We start from the raw sequence: 20,720 nt of genomic DNA on the forward strand, positions 1-20,720 counted from the left end.
TTAACGAGGTTTGAGTTTTGTCCGCGAGAAAGCGTTGTCAGCGTAACGGTTGCGCGCGGGAAGAGGATAAAGGCGATCAAAAAGGAGGCTAGTATGTAAGATGGCGAGCATGTAAGGAGATGCGACGAACGCAGAATTATAATAAAGAAGTGAAGTATATTAAAATTTGGTTTCAACGGAAATTCGACCCAACCTTAAGATTAACAGAAATCATGCATAAAAAGTCTAGCTACCCTCGATGATTAGCTACAGATCGTTTCAAAGGGGGTGGCAATAAACAAAAACTTCATATTTTTGAATTTTCTCCACTTGTGCCAGATTGTGCTAGTCGAGAGCAACAACTTTTCCTTATGGCAAAATGACATCAGGTGATTAGATTTCGCAGTGCTGCCAAAATTAGTTAGAATTTTTCAGATGTAAACCTTATACCTGTGACACGCCTCCAACGTGTTTAATTTTTTTAACTTGTTTATATTTTGATGCTCGACAGAGCGAATCACGATGTGTGAGGATCTTGAGATGCCGCATGGGATCGCGAGCAAAATAAAAATATAAAGAAGAATGGAAATAAAAATTGCTAATATTTCTAGTGATCAATCAATTCTGGCAATCATCTCGATATTCAGATGTTCAAATAATCGAGTGAGACGTTGTAACTAGAGCTCGCTATTATACGTTTAAACGGAAACACGTTTACACGTATAATTAGCATATCCGTTCATTAGAAACGTTTTCTTGAATATACGTTTTCAATTTCAAGATATTATACGTATAAACGGAAAACACGTATAGTTAGCGTATATTAAACGTTTATCTGTTTATAATCGCGCCTTACGTATAAATATTTTTCTGCAAGTAAACGTTTTTCTGGAAGCAAGTCTATCAGGACAGCGACCTCTGTTTCTATGATTTGTTTATTGAATGTCTCTGTAAGTCTCTGTAATACGCCGGCCCTTTAAAACTTAAAGAAGAAACTGTAAGAGTACATTTACCATATAATAAAAAAATGTTTACTAAACGTAAAATAAACGTATAATAATCGTATAATAAACGACTGAACATGTAAACATTCACCCACAAGTAGACGTTTTTCTGGAAATAAGTGTAAACGGATAAACGTTTAACGTTTCACGTATATTCGATAAACGAAATAAAATCAGAATCCCCTTTCCAACTTTTTAAAATAAAATAAAAATAACAAGTAAAATAAAAATGTATGTTTTACATCTATATAGTTTGAAACATATTCAAATGTTATCTTAATTCTAATTTCGAAATAAGGTGTAACTGCATACTTGAAGACTTTTTCTAATTTATATATATATATTTTAATTTTTTTTAACTTTTTTATATCTTTTTGCTCGAATCACAATGTTGGATATTTATATGCATTAAAAATAAAAATAAAAGTGAAAAATAAAGATAAAGTAAAATAAAAATGTATGTTTTACGTCTATGTGTAGTTTGAAAACATATTCAAATGTTACCTTAATTCTAATTTCGAAATAAGGTGTAACTGCATACTTGGAGACTTTTTCTAAAAATATATATATATATATTTTTTTTTAACTTTTTATATTTTTTTGCTCGAATCACAATGTTGGATATTTATATGCATTAAAAATAAAAATAAAAGTGAAAAATAAACATAAAGTAAAATAAAAATGTATGTTATATAAATTAGATGTCTGTATAGTTTGAAAACATTAAAATATTATGTTAAGTTAAAGTCTAATTGCGTAATAAGGTGTAAATGCATATGTTGTCTTTCACCAGTGTTTTTTCGTCAACAACTCCTGATTTACCTTTACGCGAATTGTCATCGTAGTATAGCCACTTTCTACCTATTTTAATATAAACGACGTAATGTCCTACAGACGCTACATCATTACTTCCTTCGTATGCAATTATACCAGATAAGATGAATTTGTTATCGCAAGTTAGACGTAGTTCTACGGGATATTCGGATAGCATTGTCGATCTTTGATCACCACACTCAGTTTCTAAAATTAAATGCGGACCATATGTGATGTTTGATTGCTGAGGCTTTCCGCAACATATTCGATGAATAAGTCCTTCATTTAATGCTTCCTGTAGAAATCGTATTCCTTTTTCACGTATTATCGTGTAATTGTTATTAGTGTACAGAACATTTTTACGTATTACTATACGATTGCATGTGTCACACGTATTTATTTCAGTAAAACTCGGAACATCCTCGAGCAACCAAGTTGTAAGATTAGCTATATTAGAAATAGCACTTACTTTTATTATAGAATTTTGTTTAATATCCGGCCTTAATTGATTAAGATTGCACAATATTTTGGCACGTTCTCTAAAGAAATGTGCACTTAACCCTTCTTTTATGAGCACTTTAGCGCATAATATTAATTTTGAAGATGTTTCTAATAATGCATTATCGTACGCTTTGTTATTTACCAGGCTTGTAGATAATATTTGACATAAACTGTCAAAACCACAAGTATTTGTTACTATTAATGTAACTTTTCCACTTTTTACATTTTTGCAGTAATTTGCATTTGGTATTGCCGGCAATGTTACATATTTATTGCTAGTTACGTCAAAATTCGGGCATGCATCAGCGTAGCGACAAACAGTCTGCTTCTTTATGTTTTTATTGCGCCAATTTTGTTCGGCTTGCAGTTCTATTAATTCTGTTGAATTATTATCTAGATAACTATTATCATCGGGAATATCAGTGGATGCAAGTAAATTATTATTTGTATTAATTTCATCAACATTTATCGATTTATTTTCTAATTTTCCCGTCATTGCCAACTTTATTTTACCTGGTAAACAAGAAATATGTTTACTAATAAATTTATCTGCTCTCATAGGAAGAGACGTATCTCTTAGCGTACGGCTTTTTAAATCATTAAATTCTGATTCCACCGCTGCAGACGTCGCATTTATGGAACCGTAACCAAATATTGCACGCATAACTTCGCTAAACAACGGAAAATACTTTAATAAAACTTTAAATTTTTTCGCAAAATCTATGCAATAAAATCCATTAACATCATAGGTTTCCTTCAATCTACTTGTTTGGGAGACACAATCGTTATACATTGAATCAACCCAGTGATGTATATTTGTTTCGGATACATCTACATCGTTTAATACATCTTGATCGCTTTTGTTTTCGGCAGATATTGGCAGATTTTTATCATCTATTGATAATGCATCTGTATCGCCTTGTATAAGCAGTGTTAAACTATTTCGTGCCCTCATCGTCAAACCAGAATCTTGATAAGGACTTATCGCAAGAATTAAAATATTACGCGCAACTTCTTCAAATTCGTGAAATGTCTTTTGCTTTCTTAAGATTGCCATTGCACGCATAAAAAATGATTTTACTATAGATGGTTTGCCAGAAAAACAATTCCATCTAGCAATCGTATTCATAAAATGACATACATCTAATCGTAAAAGGCAAGGCGGTATAGGTAACTTTGCACCAGTTAATAAAGCGAAACACGTAGATAAATAATCGTGCAATGTGACAGATCTCGCAAATGCTCTTGCAACAGCTCCGAGCAAAGCCTTGTCAAAGTCCGTAACTACTTCTTTAGGAGAGGGAAATGTTGAGTTTTGCATAGCACCATTTCGTAAAAATTCTTGCAACCAAAATATTATTGTATTTGTATATTGTGATGCGGAAATCATCTGAAAAATGGGAGCCGTGTTTTCAGCAACTTGTGCAACTGCTTGATATAAATATATATGTGAACACAATTCACCATTTGGTAATTTAATCTTTTTTATTAAAGATCCAGTGGCATCAATATATAAAGTCATATTATACTTCTCATACAAAGCAAATTGTTCTCGAGTCTAATAATGCACAATTAACGGATCCAATCCAATAAATCTAATCGCGCCTTCATATCGTGAACTATATTTCATTACCAAAAGACTCTCAAACATATTAATAGATGTTACACCCAATAATCTGTCTTGCCGTTCTTGTTTTGCTTTGCGAAGTACGTCACACGTATATAAATGTGCAGGCTCGTCATCTCCAAAATCCATTAATTTATCAGCTTGCTCTCTTCTCCATATACAAGGAAGTGTCTTACCCTCTACTAATTTATGGGCAACTTGTTTACGATCAAGACCTTTTAATTGTCGTTTTTTGGTATGTTTCACATTTGAATTATAATCATGGATTGTGCATTCCATTTTCACATCATCCTTTTTCTGTGGTACGTTTACAATTTGTCCAATAAAATTGCATTTACATTCTGCACATTTGCCGGTAACGGTTAAAAATATTTCACTTTCTGATATTTTAGCACACTTGAAAGAAAGCGCGCACGGCAACTTTGTTTCATTATATAATCGCTCGTAAAGTATGCTTGTCCATGCATAGCGTCGTAATACACGCATATTACGTTTGCCACGATTTTTGAAATCATACTTTACTTTTTCCTCAGAAATTTGAGGCCATATATCCGTGACATTAATTGAAAAAGATATTGTACGGCTATTATTTAACGAATCAATCGTGGTTTCCGTAATGTTGGAATCTTTTTTTCTATGTTTATGTCACGTATTAAAAGTAAATCTTTATAAACGTTATATCGATTAATTTTAAAATTGTATAAACATACTTCGGACTTATTGCATAATTCAATGCAGCAGAAAGTTGTTGGTATAAATTAGAACTTGGAGGTACAATGCGACCATCATTTCCAATAACATCTTTAAAATCTGCCGATTGCAATAATGTTTTCAACTTTGAGATAAGGGCCATTGCAGAAAACTAGCGTTTGTAGCGTTCAAGTTTTCTTCTCATACGTAACTCTCTCTCTCTCTAAGCTAGATAGCAGACGCAAAAGCATGTGGAGACACTTCTGCGCGGATGCAACAGCATGCTTCCAGTGGAGGGGAGAGATGCGCACGCATCGCGTCCGCGCAGCCTCCTTCGTGCGGAGCTGTTGCAAGAGCATTTGCGAGATCTGTCACATTGCACGATTATTTATCTACGTGTTTCGCTTTATTAACTGGTGCAAAGTTACCTATACCGCCTTGCCTTTTACGATTAGATGTATGTCATTTTATGAATACGATTGCTAGATGGAATTGTTTTTCTGGCAAACCATCTATAGTAAAATCATTTTTTATGCGTGCAATGGCAATCTTAAGAAAGCAAAAGACATTTCACGAATTTGAAGAAGTTGCGCGTAATATTTTAATTCTTGCGATAAGTCCTTATCAAGATTCTGGTTTGACGATGAGGGCACGAAATAGTTTAACACTGCTTATACAAGGCGATACAGATGCATTATCAATAGATGATAAAAATCTGCCAATATCTGCCGAAAACAAAAGCGATCAAGATGTATTAAACGATGTAGATGTATCCGAAACAAATATACATCACTGGGTTGATTCAATGTATAACGATTGTGTCTCCCAAACAAGTAGATTGAAGGAAACCTATGATGTTAATGGATTTTATTGCATAGATTTTGCGAAAAAATTTAAAGTTTTATTAAAGTATTTTCCGTTGTTTAGCGAAGTTATGCGTGCAATATTTGGTTACGGTTCCATAAATGCGACGTCTGCAGCGGTGGAATCAGAATTTAATGATTTAAAAAGCCGTACGCTAAGAGATACGTCTCTTCCTATGAGAGCAGATAAATTTATTAGTAAACATATTTCTTGTTTACCAGGTAAAATAAAGTTGGCAATGACGGGAAAATTAGAAAATAAATCGATAAATGTTGATGAAATTAATACAAATAATAATTTACTTGCATCCACTGATATTCCCGATGATAATAGTTATCTAGATAATAATTCAACAGAATTAATAGAACTGCAAGCCGAACAAAATTGGCGCAATAAAAACATAAAGAAGCAGACTGTTTGTCGCTACGCTGATGCATGCCCGAATTTTGACGTAACTAGCAATAAATATGTAACATTGCCGGCAATACCAAATGCAAATTACTGCAAAAATGTAAAAAGTGGAAAAGTTACATTAATAGTAACAAATACTTGTGGTTTTGACAGTTTATGTCAAATATTATCTACAAGCCTGGTAAATAACAAAGCGTACGATAATGCATTATTAGAAACATCTTCAAAATTAATATTATGCGCTAAAGTGCTCATAAAAGAAGGGTTAAGTGCACATTTCTTTAGAGAACGTGCCAAAATATTGTGCAATCTTAATCAATTAAGGCCGGATATTAAACAAAATTCTATAATAAAAGTAAGTGCTATTTCTAATATAGCTAATCTTACAACTTGGTTGCTCGAGGATGTTCCGAGTTTTACTGAAATAAATACGTGTGACACATGCAATCGTATAGTAATACGTAAAAATGTTCTGTACACTAATAACAATTACACGATAATACGTGAAAAAGGAATACGATTTCTACAGGAAGCATTAAATGAAGGACTTATTCATCGAATATGTTGCGGAAAGCCTCAGCAATCAAACATCACATATGGTCCGCATTTAATTTTAGAAACTGAGTGTGGTGATCAAAGATCGACAATGCTATCCGAATATCCCGTAGAACTACGTCTAACTTGCGATAACAAATTCATCTTATCTGGTATAATTGCATACGAAGGAAGTAATGATGTAGCGTCTGTAGGACATTACGTCGTTTATATTAAAATAGGTAGAAAGTGGCTATACTACGATGACAATTCGCGTAAAGGTAAATCAGGAGTTGTTGACGAAAAAACACTGGTGAAAGACAACATATGCATTTACACCTTATTACGCAATTAGACTTTAACTTAACATAATATTTTAATGTTTTCAAACTATACAGACATCTAATTTATATAACATACATTTTTATTTTACTTTATGTTTATTTTTCACTTTTATTTTTATTTTTAATGCATATAAATATCCAACATTGTGATTCGAGCAAAAAAATATAAAAAGTTAAAAAAAAATATATATATATATTTTTAGAAAAAGTCTCCAAGTATGCAGTTACACCTTATTTCGAAATTAGAATTAAGGTAACATTTGAATATGTTTTCAAACTACACATAGACGTAAAACATACATTTTTATTTTACTTTATCTTTATTTTTCACTTTTATTTTTATTTTTAATGCATATAAATATCCAACATTGTGATTCGAGCAAAAAGATATAAAAAAGTTAAAAAAAATTAAAATATATATATATAAATTAGAAAAAGTCTTCAAGTATGCAGTTACACCTTATTTCGAAATTAGAATTAAGATAACATTTGAATATGTTTCAAACTATATAGATGTAAAACATACATTTTTATTTTACTTGTTATTTTTATTTTATTTTAAAAAGTTGGAAAGGGGATTCTGATTTTATTTCGTTTATCGAATATACGTGAAACGTTAAACGTTTATCCGTTTACACTTATTTCCAGAAAAACGTCTACTTGTGGGTGAATGTTTACATGTTCAGTCGTTTATTATACGATTATTATACGTTTATTTTACGTTTAGTAAACATTTTTTTATTATATGGTAAATGTACTCTTACAGTTTCTTCTTTAAGTTTTAAAGGGCCGGCGTATTACAGAGACTTACAGAGACATTCAATAAACAAATCATAGAAACAGAGGTCGCTGTCCTGATAGACTTGCTTCCAGAAAAACGTTTACTTGCAGAAAAATATTTATACGTAAGGCGCGATTATAAACAGATAAACGTTTAATATACGCTAACTATACGTGTTTTCCGTTTATACGTATAATATCTTGAAATTGAAAACGTATATTCAAGAAAACGTTTCTAATGAACGGATATGCTAATTATACGTGTAAACGTGTTTCCGTTTAAACGTATAATAGCGAGCTCTAGTTACAACGTCTCACTCGATTATTTGAACATCTGAATATCGAGATGATTGCCAGAATTGATTGATCACTAGAAATATTAGCAATTTTTATTTCCATTCTTCTTTATATTTTTATTTTGCTCGCGATCCCATGCGGCATCTCAAGATCCTCACACATCGTGATTCGCTCTGTCGAGCATCAAAATATAAACAAGTTAAAAAAATTAAACACGTTGGAGGCGTGTCACAGGTATAAGGTTTACATCTGAAAAATTCTAACTAATTTTGGCAGCACTGCGAAATCTAATCACCTGATGTCATTTTGCCATAAGGAAAAGTTGTTGCTCTCGACTAGCACAATCTGGCACAAGTGGAGAAAATTCAAAAATATGAAGTTTTTGTTTATTGCCACCCCCTTTGAAACGATCTGTAGCTAATCATCGAGGGTAGCTAGACTTTTTATGCATGATTTCTGTTAATCTTAAGGTTGGGTCGAATTTCCGTTGAAACCAAATTTTAATATACTTCACTTCTTTATTATAATTCTGCGTTCGTCGCATCTCCTTACATGCTCGCCATCTTACATACTAGCCTCCTTTTTGATCGCCTTTATCCTCTTCCCGCGCGCAACCGTTACGCTGACAACGCTTTCTCGCGGACAAAACTCAAACCTCGTTAACATACCGCCCGCCTTGAAAATCCTAATTTTCAAATAAACATAAACATAATAAACATAACATTAAACATCAAAAATAGGTAAAACACAAATTCTTTGTAACGCTCGTTTCACAATACCATCGGCTGTTTTTACACCCACAACACGAATATGACCCTCTTTGTCTGGATATACCTCAACAATTCTGCCAAGTTTCCACTTGAGTGGTGGCAAATGATCATCCTTTAACGCCACTAGCATGTCTATTTTGGGTTTCTCGTTTTCGGATAAAGCTCGTTTCCACTTACGTCGTGCTTGAAGTTGCAATAAATACTCTTGACTCCAACGAGACCAAAAATGCTGTTGGAGTTTGATTAACAGCTGATAACGAGTAAGTCTATTGTTAGGACACTCTAATAAATCCAACTGCGGTAAAGCCGTCAAAGGCGTCCCAATCAAAAAATGACCAGGAGTCAATGCAGATAAATCCGACGGATCATTTGACATAGGAGTTAATGGTCTCGAATTAAGACAAGCTTCTACTTCGCTTATTAACGTGTAAAACTCTTTAAAAGTTAACAAGGCCTCCCCTAATACCTTCTTCAGACGAGTTTTAGCCGATTTAATACCGGCTTCCCATATCCCGCCCATATGAGGAGAGTACGGCGGAAAAAAATGCCACTGGATCATTTGTTCAGTTAAAAAATCATTAACTCGTTGTTGATGCTCCGAGTTTTGTAATAAACGTGCTAGTGCGTTCAATTCGTTGTTAGCGCCCACAAAATTTGTCCCGTTCTCGGAATAAATATCCGCGCATCGTCCTCTTCTTGCTATAAAACGTCTTAATGAATTAAGAAAAGCGTTTGTACTCAAATCACTCACCAATTCTAAATGTACAGCACGCGTAACCAAACACACAAATAAACAAAGATACGCCTTTGCGCTCTTATTCCGAGAAATCTTAATTCTAAACGGACCCGCATAATCTACTCCTACTTGTAAAAACGCTGGAACTGGTGTAACTTGCGCTCGGGGCAAATTTCCCATTATTTCTGACATACCTTTCGAATTAAACCTGACACACTAAACATTTACGCAATACCTTTCGAATAATGGATCGTCCAGCCACAATACAATATTGTTCTCTAAGAATGCTTAGTAAAGCTTCCTGTCCAGCGTGTAAATTCTTCAAATGAGCTTCTCGAATAATCAATTCTGTTAAATGATCATGGGCTGCAATTAAAATTGGATGCTTTTGAACATATGGTAACGAGGAGTTCTGCAGCCGTCCTCCTACTCTAACAATACCATAAGAATCGATAAACGGATCAAGATACAATATCCTATTTTTTGCGTCAATTGGACGTTTGGCCTTAAGATCCCTTATTTCGCTCGAGAGGTGTTGCGCTTGATGTAATCTCATAATCACACGCCTTGCTTCCTCTAACTCGCATACTAACAAAAATCCAGTTCTTCGTTCTCCTGAATTTTTACTATTATGTAAAAAACGCAAACAATACGCTATTACGTTCCTTAATTTCTTAAATGACGAATATCGAGTGAGTAATTGACATTCTTGATTTGCAACTGTGCAAACAACAATCTGGGGTTTTTTCTTTGGTATGTCTTCCTCTAGTTCTGATAACACGAGAGGTGGAATTTCTTCGTCTTCGATGAGCCAACGGGGTCCCTTCCACCATAATTCTAGGTTTTTCAAAGCTTCCGGTTGAATGCCACGTGTTAATAAATCAGCTGGGTTTTCCTGAGATTTGACGTGACGCCATTGAGAATCTCGTGCTAATTCGTGGATTTCCGTGACCCTGTTAGCCACGAATGTTTTTCACTGTGATGATTCTCCACGAATCCAAGCCAATGTTATCGTCGAATCACACCAATAATGCCTTTTTTGGATTGACAGATCTAACGCCTTGGTAGTCTTGTCCATTAATCTGGCCAATAACACTGCTCCACACAACTCTAATCTTGGTAAACTAACTGTTTTCAATGGTGCTACTCTTGACTTAGCACAAATTAATCGGCAAGTGCGATTTCCCTTGTTAATTGAAAGTAAATAAAGACAAGCTCCGTATGCCTTTTCCGAAGCGTCGCAAAATCCATGGATCTCGATCGCATCAAAATTAACTTCAACAATTAATCGTGGAATGTTGATCTCTTGCAATGAAGACAAAGGTTGATAATAACGCAACCAAATAGTATGTAAATCTGTAGGTAATGACTCATCCCAATCAATCTTGAGTTGCCATAACGTTTGTAAAATCATCTTTGCTTGAACATAAATCGGACCAATCAGACCCAAAGGATCGTAGATCTGCGCAACAAAAGATAAAATGCTTCTCTTGGTCACTCGACAGTTGACGACTGGAAGATTCACGTTATATGATAATGTATCCGTGTTGGGTTGCCAATAAAGTCCCAAGGTTTTAATTTTTTCACCCAATGATGGTTGACCGCCGTCATCTTGCTCATCAATGGACCGTGTGTTGGATCTTCATTTCCGTATCCGGAATCCTCCAGTAGTAAGGATGTCGCGGATTCTTGATTGTATGTTTTTTAGCTCATCTTCACTATCAGCTCCGGTGATCATGTCATCCACATAAAACTCTCTGAGAATAATTTGGCTGATCTTTGGCCACAACTCTTGATGATCATATGCTAATTGATGTAAACACCGTACTGCCACGAAAGGTGATAAGGTTAGTCCAAACGCGACAATGTTTAATATGAACTCTTCGACTGGTGCTGTTGGCTCTGTCTGCCATAAAATTCTCTGCAATCCTCGGTATTTCTCATGTACATAAATTTGCCTATACATTTTTTCTATATCCCCTGTTAACACGTAGGGATGTTGTCGAAAACGAACAAGAATGGAAAACAGTTCTTGCTGAATTGTCGGACCTACTAATAAAATGTCGTTCAACGATTTACCCGATGTCGTCTTGGCCGAAGCGTCAAAAACAACTCTCAGTTTCGTGGTCGATCTGTCTTCCTTTACCACCGCATGGTATGGCAAATAATAACAATACGGGCTTCGTTGGTTGATCTCTTTGTCTACCTTTGTCATATGTCCTAATGACAAATATTCTTCAATGCAGGCGATGTATTGTGTTTTCAATTCCAAGTTTGAATAGAGACGTTTATTCACTGATCGTAGTCGTTTAAGTACCGTTTCACGTGAGTCTCCCAGTTGACTAGGATCCTCCTTGAATGAAAAGTGGACGATAAACCTTCCAAAAGGGTCTCGTTGATAAGTGCTTCTAAACTCTCTTTCGCATTGCGTTTGTTCCTGTGTCCACTGTGACGTTTCCAAGGAACACTCCTCCAATTTCCAAAAACGTTCCAACTGCTGTTCTAGCCCTGGTTCTTTGCCCATTACGCTGAGAACGGTTCTCCTTGGTACTTCTTGTTGATAAATGATAGGTGCGTTACCTCCAATGATCCACCCCAACTTTGTCTTTTGTAACACGGGTAGGTTTCGTCCTAACTTAATTTGTCCGATACAAAGTAAATCCCAAAACACGCCACTTCCTAACAAAATATCGACATCTCCTGGTAACTCAAATACCTCATCTGCTATTTTAATGTTGCTAGGTATTCCTAACGATTCTTTATTCAATTGTATCGATGGCATAGGCTCGGTTATACGGTCCATTACTGCAAATGACAGTTTAGTCTTAAACTCATTAACAGTTAAATATATGTTAGCCTGTACTGATCCCAAAGTGTTCGTGTGCTTGCATCCTATCCCTGATAACACTATATTATTATCTTGTCTCTCTGCTAATTGAAGCCTTTGAGATAAACTCTTCGTAATCAAATTTAATTGAGATCCTGCATCTAAAAAAGCTCTGCACCGATGAGGCTTGTTTGACTTATCATACATTATAACTGGAGCGGTTGCAAGCAATACCTGCCCGCCTTTGGACGAAGCGGAATTCACTGAATGAGTCGTCTGTAAATTTGTCTTGTCTACGTCTCCGATTGCAACATTCAAATTTGATTTAATGGGCAAAGTTGCCCTTTCCTTATGCATCTCACTCTTGACTAAACCTTCTTCATTGTGCAATAAGGTGTTATGTTTTTTGCCGCATTGCTTGCATCCGCCCGTCATACATCGATTTGCCAAAGGATCTGCTCGTAAACAATTAAAACATAATTGATGACGCTTAACTTCTTGCAACCTATCACTAACTGACAATTCCTTGAACGCGATACAATAATAAAGTACATGCGCACCTTGACAAATAACACATCCTTTCGTGTTGCCTGGGCTAACATGAGAAGCTATGCTTGCTCCTTTCTTACAAATTGGTACATGTGATTTCGTCGTTGATTTCTCTGTTTGCAAAGTTTCCAAAATTGCACACTGCCTCGATAAAAATTGAATAAAATCCGTTAATCTTAAAACACTGTTATCTTGCAAACTAGATTCCCACCTTCGCCTAGTCGTGTGGTCTAACTTCGATGAAACCAAGTGAATAATAAGACTATCTCAGCTATCTGTAGGTTCGCCTAATGTTCGCAACGCTCTAAGATGTTTTTGTGTGTCGTCTATCAATTTCCTCAATTGTGATGCTGATTCTTTCATCAAAGAATTTACTTCAAACAACACTTGAATATGATGATAAATTAATAATCGCTTATTCTCATATCGTGACTTTAATAAATCCCACGCAGTCGCATAATTATCCGCTGACATTTCTAATGATTGTAATATCTGAGCGGCATTCCCATGCAAACAAGATTTCAAATAATAAAACTTTTGAATGTTTTCTAACACCGTATTTTTGTCAACTAAAGCTTGAAACGTATCCCGAAACAACAACCATTGAGAATACGTACCATCGAATTTCGATAAATCAAGCGTGGGTAACTTAACCTTATCTTGAGATGACATTCCTCTTGCATGATTTGGTTCCGCCCGTAAAAGCTGAGCTTCCATTGTTCTCGTTGATTTGGGGGTTATGCGTTTCGTAATCTCTGCTAAAGTACGATAATAACTTGCTTCAAAGGCATGTCGTTCCTGTAATTGTGCTTCACTTCCATCCAAATCTTCAAGTTCACTCTGGACGACATCGAATTCGCCCCATAACTCTTTAATCTTTTGTCCTCTCGCTTGACATTCTGAAAAATCTAATACTTCTACCGGTAATTGCGTCACATAATTGTAAACCCGCGTTAACTGACCCTTAATAATTCCTCTACGTTTAACCAAATTGGCACCTTGTTCCGCCATTTCTGTGGTTTCTCAATCAAAATTACTTACTGTGTTTACTGATAATTCCTTACCGACGACAACCAAGACGATCGGTACTCGCTTTCTCGATATGCCTTTCGAATCGCTTACCATTTATTGCGCCTTGTCTCGACCGTAAGTGCATGCGTATCTTCCCGTTCTCTCACATAAATTTTCCTTCTGTCCTAATACGATTTATTGTCCAATATCCGGCTCGAAGGACCATTTGTTTATGTTAATCTTAAGGTTGGGTCGAATTTCCGTTGAAACCAAATTTTAATATACCTCACTTCTTTATTATAATTCTGCGTTCGTCGCATCTCCTTACATGCTCGCCATCTTACATATTAGCCTCCTTTTTGATCGCCTTTATCCTCTTCCCGCGCGCAACCGTTACGCTGACAACGCTTTCTCGCGGACAAAACTCAAACCTCGTTAACAATTTCTATTCGTCTCGATTAGCACAATTCAGCACAAGTTGCGGAATTGGATTACCTGTCGCGGATTGAAAGTTACGAGGCTATAAAATTTTGCATCTTAAATTTGACGTTCCAATTTTGGCTGTACTGCGAACTCTAGTCACCGGACGTCATTTTGCCATGAGGAAAAGTTGTTGCTCTCTACTAGCACAATCTGGCACAAGTGGAGAAAATTCGAAAATATGAAGTTTTTGTTTATTGCCATTCCCTTTGAAACGATCTGCAGCTAATCATCGAGGGTAGCTAGACTTTTTATGCATGATTTCTATTCATCTCGATTAGCACAAGTCAGCACAAGTTGCGAAATTGGATTATCTGTCGCGGTATGAAAGTTACAAGGCTATGAAGAATTGCCTCTGAAAAATTGACATTTTAATTTTGTTTTTTGAAACGGGAAGAAATGCGCTTATATGGTTTACGGCACAATATACAGTAATTAAAGCTGTATCCAGCACAATTTTTATTTTGTCAATAAAACAAAATGGCGGTGCTGGCAAAAAAGTGATTTTTGTCATTTACCGCTTTGCTGTTTGTGATATTCGATTAAGTCTTGCGGCATAATGGTGTACAAACTTAGCACAACACAGCACAATTTTTAGTTTTTTTTACAAAATGGCGGTGCTAACTTCACGCACATGTCCATGTCCTTCTCTCTCTCTCGCGTCGAAATATTCTAATGCTCAAATCTCGGAATTGAATCGAGATATACCTTCGACCAAAAAGTATGTGCTTTCTAATGTCATGCCCTGCAAAGATTGTATACTTTCATTGCCGATATCGCGGCGGATCGAATGTACACACGCGACGACCTTGACGCGAGAGAGAGAGAGAGAGAGAGAGAGAGAGAGAGAAAAGGACGGCAAATGTCGTCGCGTGTGAACATTCGATCCGCCGCGATATCGGCAATGACAGTATACAATATTTGCAGGGCATGACATTAGAAAGCACATATTTTTTGGTCGAAAGTATATCTCGTTTCGTTTCCGAGATATCAGCTTTACAATATCCTGCTTATTTCCGCGCGTGAGAGCGAACGACGGGAAGAGCCGTCGCGTGTCGAAACACGATCCGCCGCAATATCAACAACGAACATACACAATCATTGCAGGGCTTTACATGACAAAAAATATCTTTTTTGATCTAACTTAATATCTCGTTTCGTTTCCGAGATCTCAGCTATAAAATATTTGCTATTTCCTCCCGAGAGAGAGAGAGAGAGAGAGAGAGAGAAGCAATAGCTGTCACGTGTCGAACTCTCGAAATACCATCTGCCGCAATATCGAAAACGAAAATTTGCTATCATTGCAGGGAATTACATGACAAAAAATACCCTTTTTGATCGACTCTCATATCACGTTTCGTTTCGAGATATCAGCTTTAAAACTTTTTGCTTATTTCCGTGCAAGAGAGAGAAGGATGGTAATAACCGTCGCCTGTCGAAACACGATTCGCCGCAATATCAACATCGAAAACAGACAATCTTTGCAGGGCATTATAGGACAAAGGAACGTGCGAGAGGGAGAAGGACAATAAACGCTGTCGCGTATTGAAATTCGATACGCCGCGACATCATAAGCGGAAGTCGTTAATCCACGCAGAGAATATTTTCAGAAACAATGTCCTTTTTGAACGGGGGCGATATCTATTTCCGTTTCCGAGATTTCAAACTTAAAGTGCGATGTACCGTTTCGTGCGAGAGGGAGAATGACAATAAACGGTGTCGCGTGTTGAAATTCGATCCGCCGCGACATCATAAGCAGAATATTCTGCACACTCTGTGCTACTATGATAACTGCATTAAAATTGTACAATTACTGTATGGTTGTTAATTAAAGCGAAAGAGAGCGTCGGAGTCGTGACGCTCTCGCTTTTTTTACTCCAAGGCATTTTTTTATTTAATTTCGGCAACCAGGACAGGTATCGACTTCAATAAAAAAGCACAACATTCTGCATACTCTGTAGTAATATGATAGCCGCATTAGAAAGTTGCGAAAATTATATCTTCGATTATTAAAACGAGAGAGCGCGAAGAAGTCGAGACGCTATCGCTTTCCCGCCTTTATCTACTGCATTTTTTGCTGAAATCTCGGCAACCAGGAGAGATATCGATTTCAGTTAAAAAGCACAATAATCTGCATACTCTGTAGTAATATGATAGCCGCATTAGAAATTTCCGAAAAATATATCTCCCATTAGCGTCTCGGCTTCGTCGCGCTCTCTCGCTTTAATAATCGAAGATATAATTTTCGCAACTTTCTAATGCGGCTATCATATTACTACAGAGTATGCAGAATATTGTGCCTTTTGAATGTAATCGATACCTCTCCTGGTTGCCGAGATTTCAGCAAAAAATGCATTCAAATATAAAAAAGCGATAGCGTCACGACTTCGACGCGCTCTCTCGCTCTAATAATCGAAGATATAGGTTTCGGAAAGTTCCAATACTGCAATCCAATTACTACAGAGTATAATGAATTCCAGAATGCATAACGTTGTGGTTAGTTAATGATGTTGATATCTGTAATGGTTGTCGATAGTTCAGGAAAAAATGCATTTGAGTATAAAAAAGGCGGAAAGTGATAGCGTCACGACTCGACGCGCTCTCTCGCTTTAATAATCGAAGATATAGGTTTCGTAAAATTCTAATCCGACTATCTCACTAGTACAAACTATGCAGAATATTGTGCTTTTTAAATGAAGTCGATATCTCTCCTGGTTGCCGAGATTTCTGCGAAAAATGCTATCGAGTATAAAAAAGCGATAGGGTCACGACTTCGACGCGCTCTCTCGCTTTAAGAATCGAAGATAAAGTTTTCATAAAAGTCTAATGCGGAATGGTTATTTTCGATTAATGTTTTTAGTGTTAGTTCTTTTATGCATTTGCGAACGGACTAGTCAGCCTTTATTTATTAATTGGTGTCTTTAAAATAGTGTCTTAAGTTGTCTACAATAATTATATATTTCGACGATTTCAGCAAAGAGAAACTAAAATAAAATCTCTTGTTGGATATACAGGGTGGGGCAATAACTATTACCACCTTAAATATCTTCTAATTCAGTGCTCGGAATTAGTTGCACATTTCGGCCCGATTTCAGAGGCGACGCCTACTATCCTCTCCTGCCCCCTCAGGGCGAGCGGCCGGGCTGCCGCGGCGAGCCGGCCGCGCGCTTGACGCTGTTTCTCAGGAGCGTCTCTATATAAAAAGTATGCTATGTCGTACCTTCCGTCAAATTGTTATTGAAATATAAATAATGTGTATTTTTATAAATAATTAAATGCTCAATTTTCTATTATTAATGTATTATTTTAATTACATATATATAATTATAAATATATACAGGGCTTTCGAAAAGTAACGGACCCACCCCCTATCTCAGAATCTATGCATCATAGGGAAAAATGACCCGAACAAAAGTTTTATGGTTCATAAAGTTCTGTTCTTTTGTGACCTCAAATTTGACCTTGATCTCGACCTTGAAGGTTATTTGAAGGTCAAATTGCGTTTTTTAAATGGGAATTGCTATTTTTGACCCCGGATTTGGAAAGAGCGGGAAATTTTACGCTCAGATATGTAATCTTGTGATAGTCAAAATGACATCCAAGGCTGATCTTCAAGCCTTTTGACATTTATCAAATCACAGTTGTTGGTTTCTCTCACTCTTAGTCTTCTCCAGGGACAACGAACGTGGACGTGGTGAGAATCTGCCCCCTTGGGGTGCTTGATTATCGTGAGACCCCTTGCCTCTCACGATTTGGGGTGCTTGATTAACGTGAGTCCCCTTGCCTCTCACGATTTGGGGTTCTTGATTATCGTGAGACCCCTTGCCTCTCACGATTTGGGGTGCTTGATTAACGTGAGTCCCCTTGCCTCTCACGATTTGGGGTGCTTGATTATCGTGAGTCCCCTTGCCTCTCACGCTTTGGGGTGCTTGATTATCGTGAGTCCCCTTGCCTCTCACGATTTGGGGTGCTTGATTATCGTGAGTCCCCTTGCCTCTCACGCTTTGGGGTGCTTGATTATCGTGAGTCCCCTTGCCTCTCACGATTTGGGGTGCTTGATTTTCGTGAGTCCTCTTGCCTCTCACGATTTGGGGTGCTTGATTATCGTGAGTCCCCTTGCCTCTCACGATTTGGGGTGCTTGATTATCGTGAGTCCCCTTGCCTCTCACGATTTGGGGTGCTTGATTATCGTGAGTCCTCTTGCCTCTCACGATTTGGGGTGCTTGATTATCATGTGTCCCCTTGCCTCTCATGATTTGGGGTGCTTGATTATCGTGAGTCCCATTGCCTCTCACGATTTGGGGTTCTTGATTATCGTGAGTCCCCTTGCCTCTCACGATTTGGGGTGCTTGAGTAACGTGAGTCCCCTTGCCTCTCACGATTTGGGGTGCTTGATTATCGTGAGTCCCCTTGCCTATCACGATTTGGGGTGCTTGATTATCATGGTCCCTTGCCTCTCACGATTTGGGGTTCTTGATTATCGTGAGACCCCTTGCCTCTCACGATTTGGGGTGCTTGAGTAACGTGAGTCCCCTTGCCTCTCACGATTTGGGGTGCTTGAATATCGTGAGTCCCCTTGCCTCTCACGATTTGGGGTGCTTGATTATCGTGAGTCCCCTTGCCTCTCACGATTTGGGGTGCTTGATTATCGTGAGTCCTCTTGCCTCTCACGATTTGGGGTGCTTGATTATCATGTGTCCCCTTGCCTCTCATGATTTGGGGTGCTTGATTATCGTGAGTCCATTGCTCTCACGATTTGGGTTCTTGATTATCGTGAGTCCCCTTGCCTCTCACGATTTGGGGTGCTTGAGTAACGTGAGTCCCCTTGCCTCTCACGATTTGGGGTGCTTGATTATCGTGAGTCCCTTGCCTCTCACGATTTGGGTGCTTGATTATCGTGAGTCCCCTTGCCTCTCACGATTTGGGGTGCTTGATTATCATGAGTCCCCTTGCCTCTCACGATTTGGGGTGCTTGATTATCGTGAGTCCTCTTGCCTCTCACGATTTGGGGTGCTTGATTATCATGTGTCCCCTTGCCTCTCATGATTTGGGGTGCTTGATTATCGTGAGTCCCTTGCCTCTCACGATTTGGGGTGCTTGAATATCGTGAGTCCCCTTGCCTCTCACGATTTGGGGTGCTTGATTATCGTGAGTCCCCTTGCCTCTCAACGATTTGGGGTGCTTGATTAACGTGATTCCCCTTGCCTCTCACGATTTGGGGTGCTTGATTAACGTGAGTCCCCTTGCCTCTCACGATTTGGGGTGCTTGAGTAACGTGAGTCCCCTTGCCTCTCACGATTTGGGGTGCTTGAATATCGTGAGTCCCCTTGCCTCTCACGATTTGGGGTGCTTGATTATCGTGAGTCCCCTTGCCTCTCAACGATTTGGGGTGCTTGATTAACGTGAGTCCCCTTGCCTCTCACGATTTGGGGTGCTTGATTAACGTGAGTCCCCTTGCCTCTCACGATTTGGGGTGCTTGATTAACGTGAGTCCCCTTGCCTCTCATGATTTGGGGTGCTACTCGCGACTCATTATTTAGATTGATTGAAAAATCTTACAACAAATGTTCGAATTGTTGCTCTTGAACTGCTTGGCAATGTGCCAATCTATGATAAAAACTTGAAACCGAATTCCTGTAAGTTTCCTCTGGTATGGCTTCTATTTCACGGGTTATCCTATTCCGCAAATCATCTAAATCTTGAGGCTTCGTAGTGTAGACCTTCCCTTTTAAGTACCCCCAAAAGAAATAATCTAGAGGATTCAGGTCTGGAGATCTAGCTGGCCATTCAATGGCATCCCTACGTCCGATCCATCTGTCAGGAAATGTTTCGTTGTTACGTCCCGGCTAATCGCGGCTGCAAATTTTGGAAAGCAGGACTCGGACGTGTAGCACGGGACTAGATCACTGTTTCGGGTTACCGAATCCGAGGATTCTACCCGGGGATACTCGTGATCAGAGCGATTTCGCCAGGAGTGCAGTTCTCGCGGAAGGGTGCCAGGGTCGCTCTTTGTGAAAAATTTCGGTTAAAAAAAAAAGGGGTGGCCGATGGCGAATTTATTCGAATTTACTTCCCCCTAATTAAACCGATCATTTCGTTATAACAACGCGTGCATCTATGGACCGGTCGGTAGGTCGTTAATTGTGCGGAACAATAGGTACAGATTACATCAATCACACGGGGCCCGATGTTCAATTTATGAGTCTCCGTTTTCGCGTACGCGTTATGATAGATGGGTCCGATTCGTGACGATGTGCATTGTTCGCATAACGCGGCTTGTGTTTCGACGTCTTTGTATCCGCGCGTGATCACGCAAAGTGCCATCGGGTTGTATGAAAATGAATCAACCTCATTAGATCATTAATGGACGACTGCAATACTGTTCTGACCTTTACTTTGAATGAGTTACTTTCATTAACTTATCATTAGAAAGCTGTAGTAATATTCTGAATTTTAACTTGACTGAGTCGATAACTTCATTAATTTATCATTAGGCCGGTGTA

The 20,720-nt window shown here is 37.8% G+C and overlaps 1 protein-coding gene across 1 annotated transcript; it reads right to left on the reverse strand.

The window, feature by feature from the left end:
- Positions 1 to 10,992: 10,992 nt before the first annotated feature.
- Positions 10,993 to 12,612, reverse strand: LOC113562112. The gene has a single exon (XM_026970417.1). The coding sequence runs from the start codon at positions 12,610 to 12,612 to the stop codon at positions 10,993 to 10,995; it is 1,620 nt and encodes a 539-aa protein (XP_026826218.1).
- Between the last annotated feature and the right edge of the window lie 8,108 nt (positions 12,613 to 20,720).

The sequence above is a fragment of the Ooceraea biroi genome, chromosome 6, assembly GCF_003672135.1.
Source record: "Ooceraea biroi isolate clonal line C1 chromosome 6, Obir_v5.4, whole genome shotgun sequence".
NCBI lineage: Eukaryota > Metazoa > Arthropoda > Insecta > Hymenoptera > Formicidae > Ooceraea > Ooceraea biroi.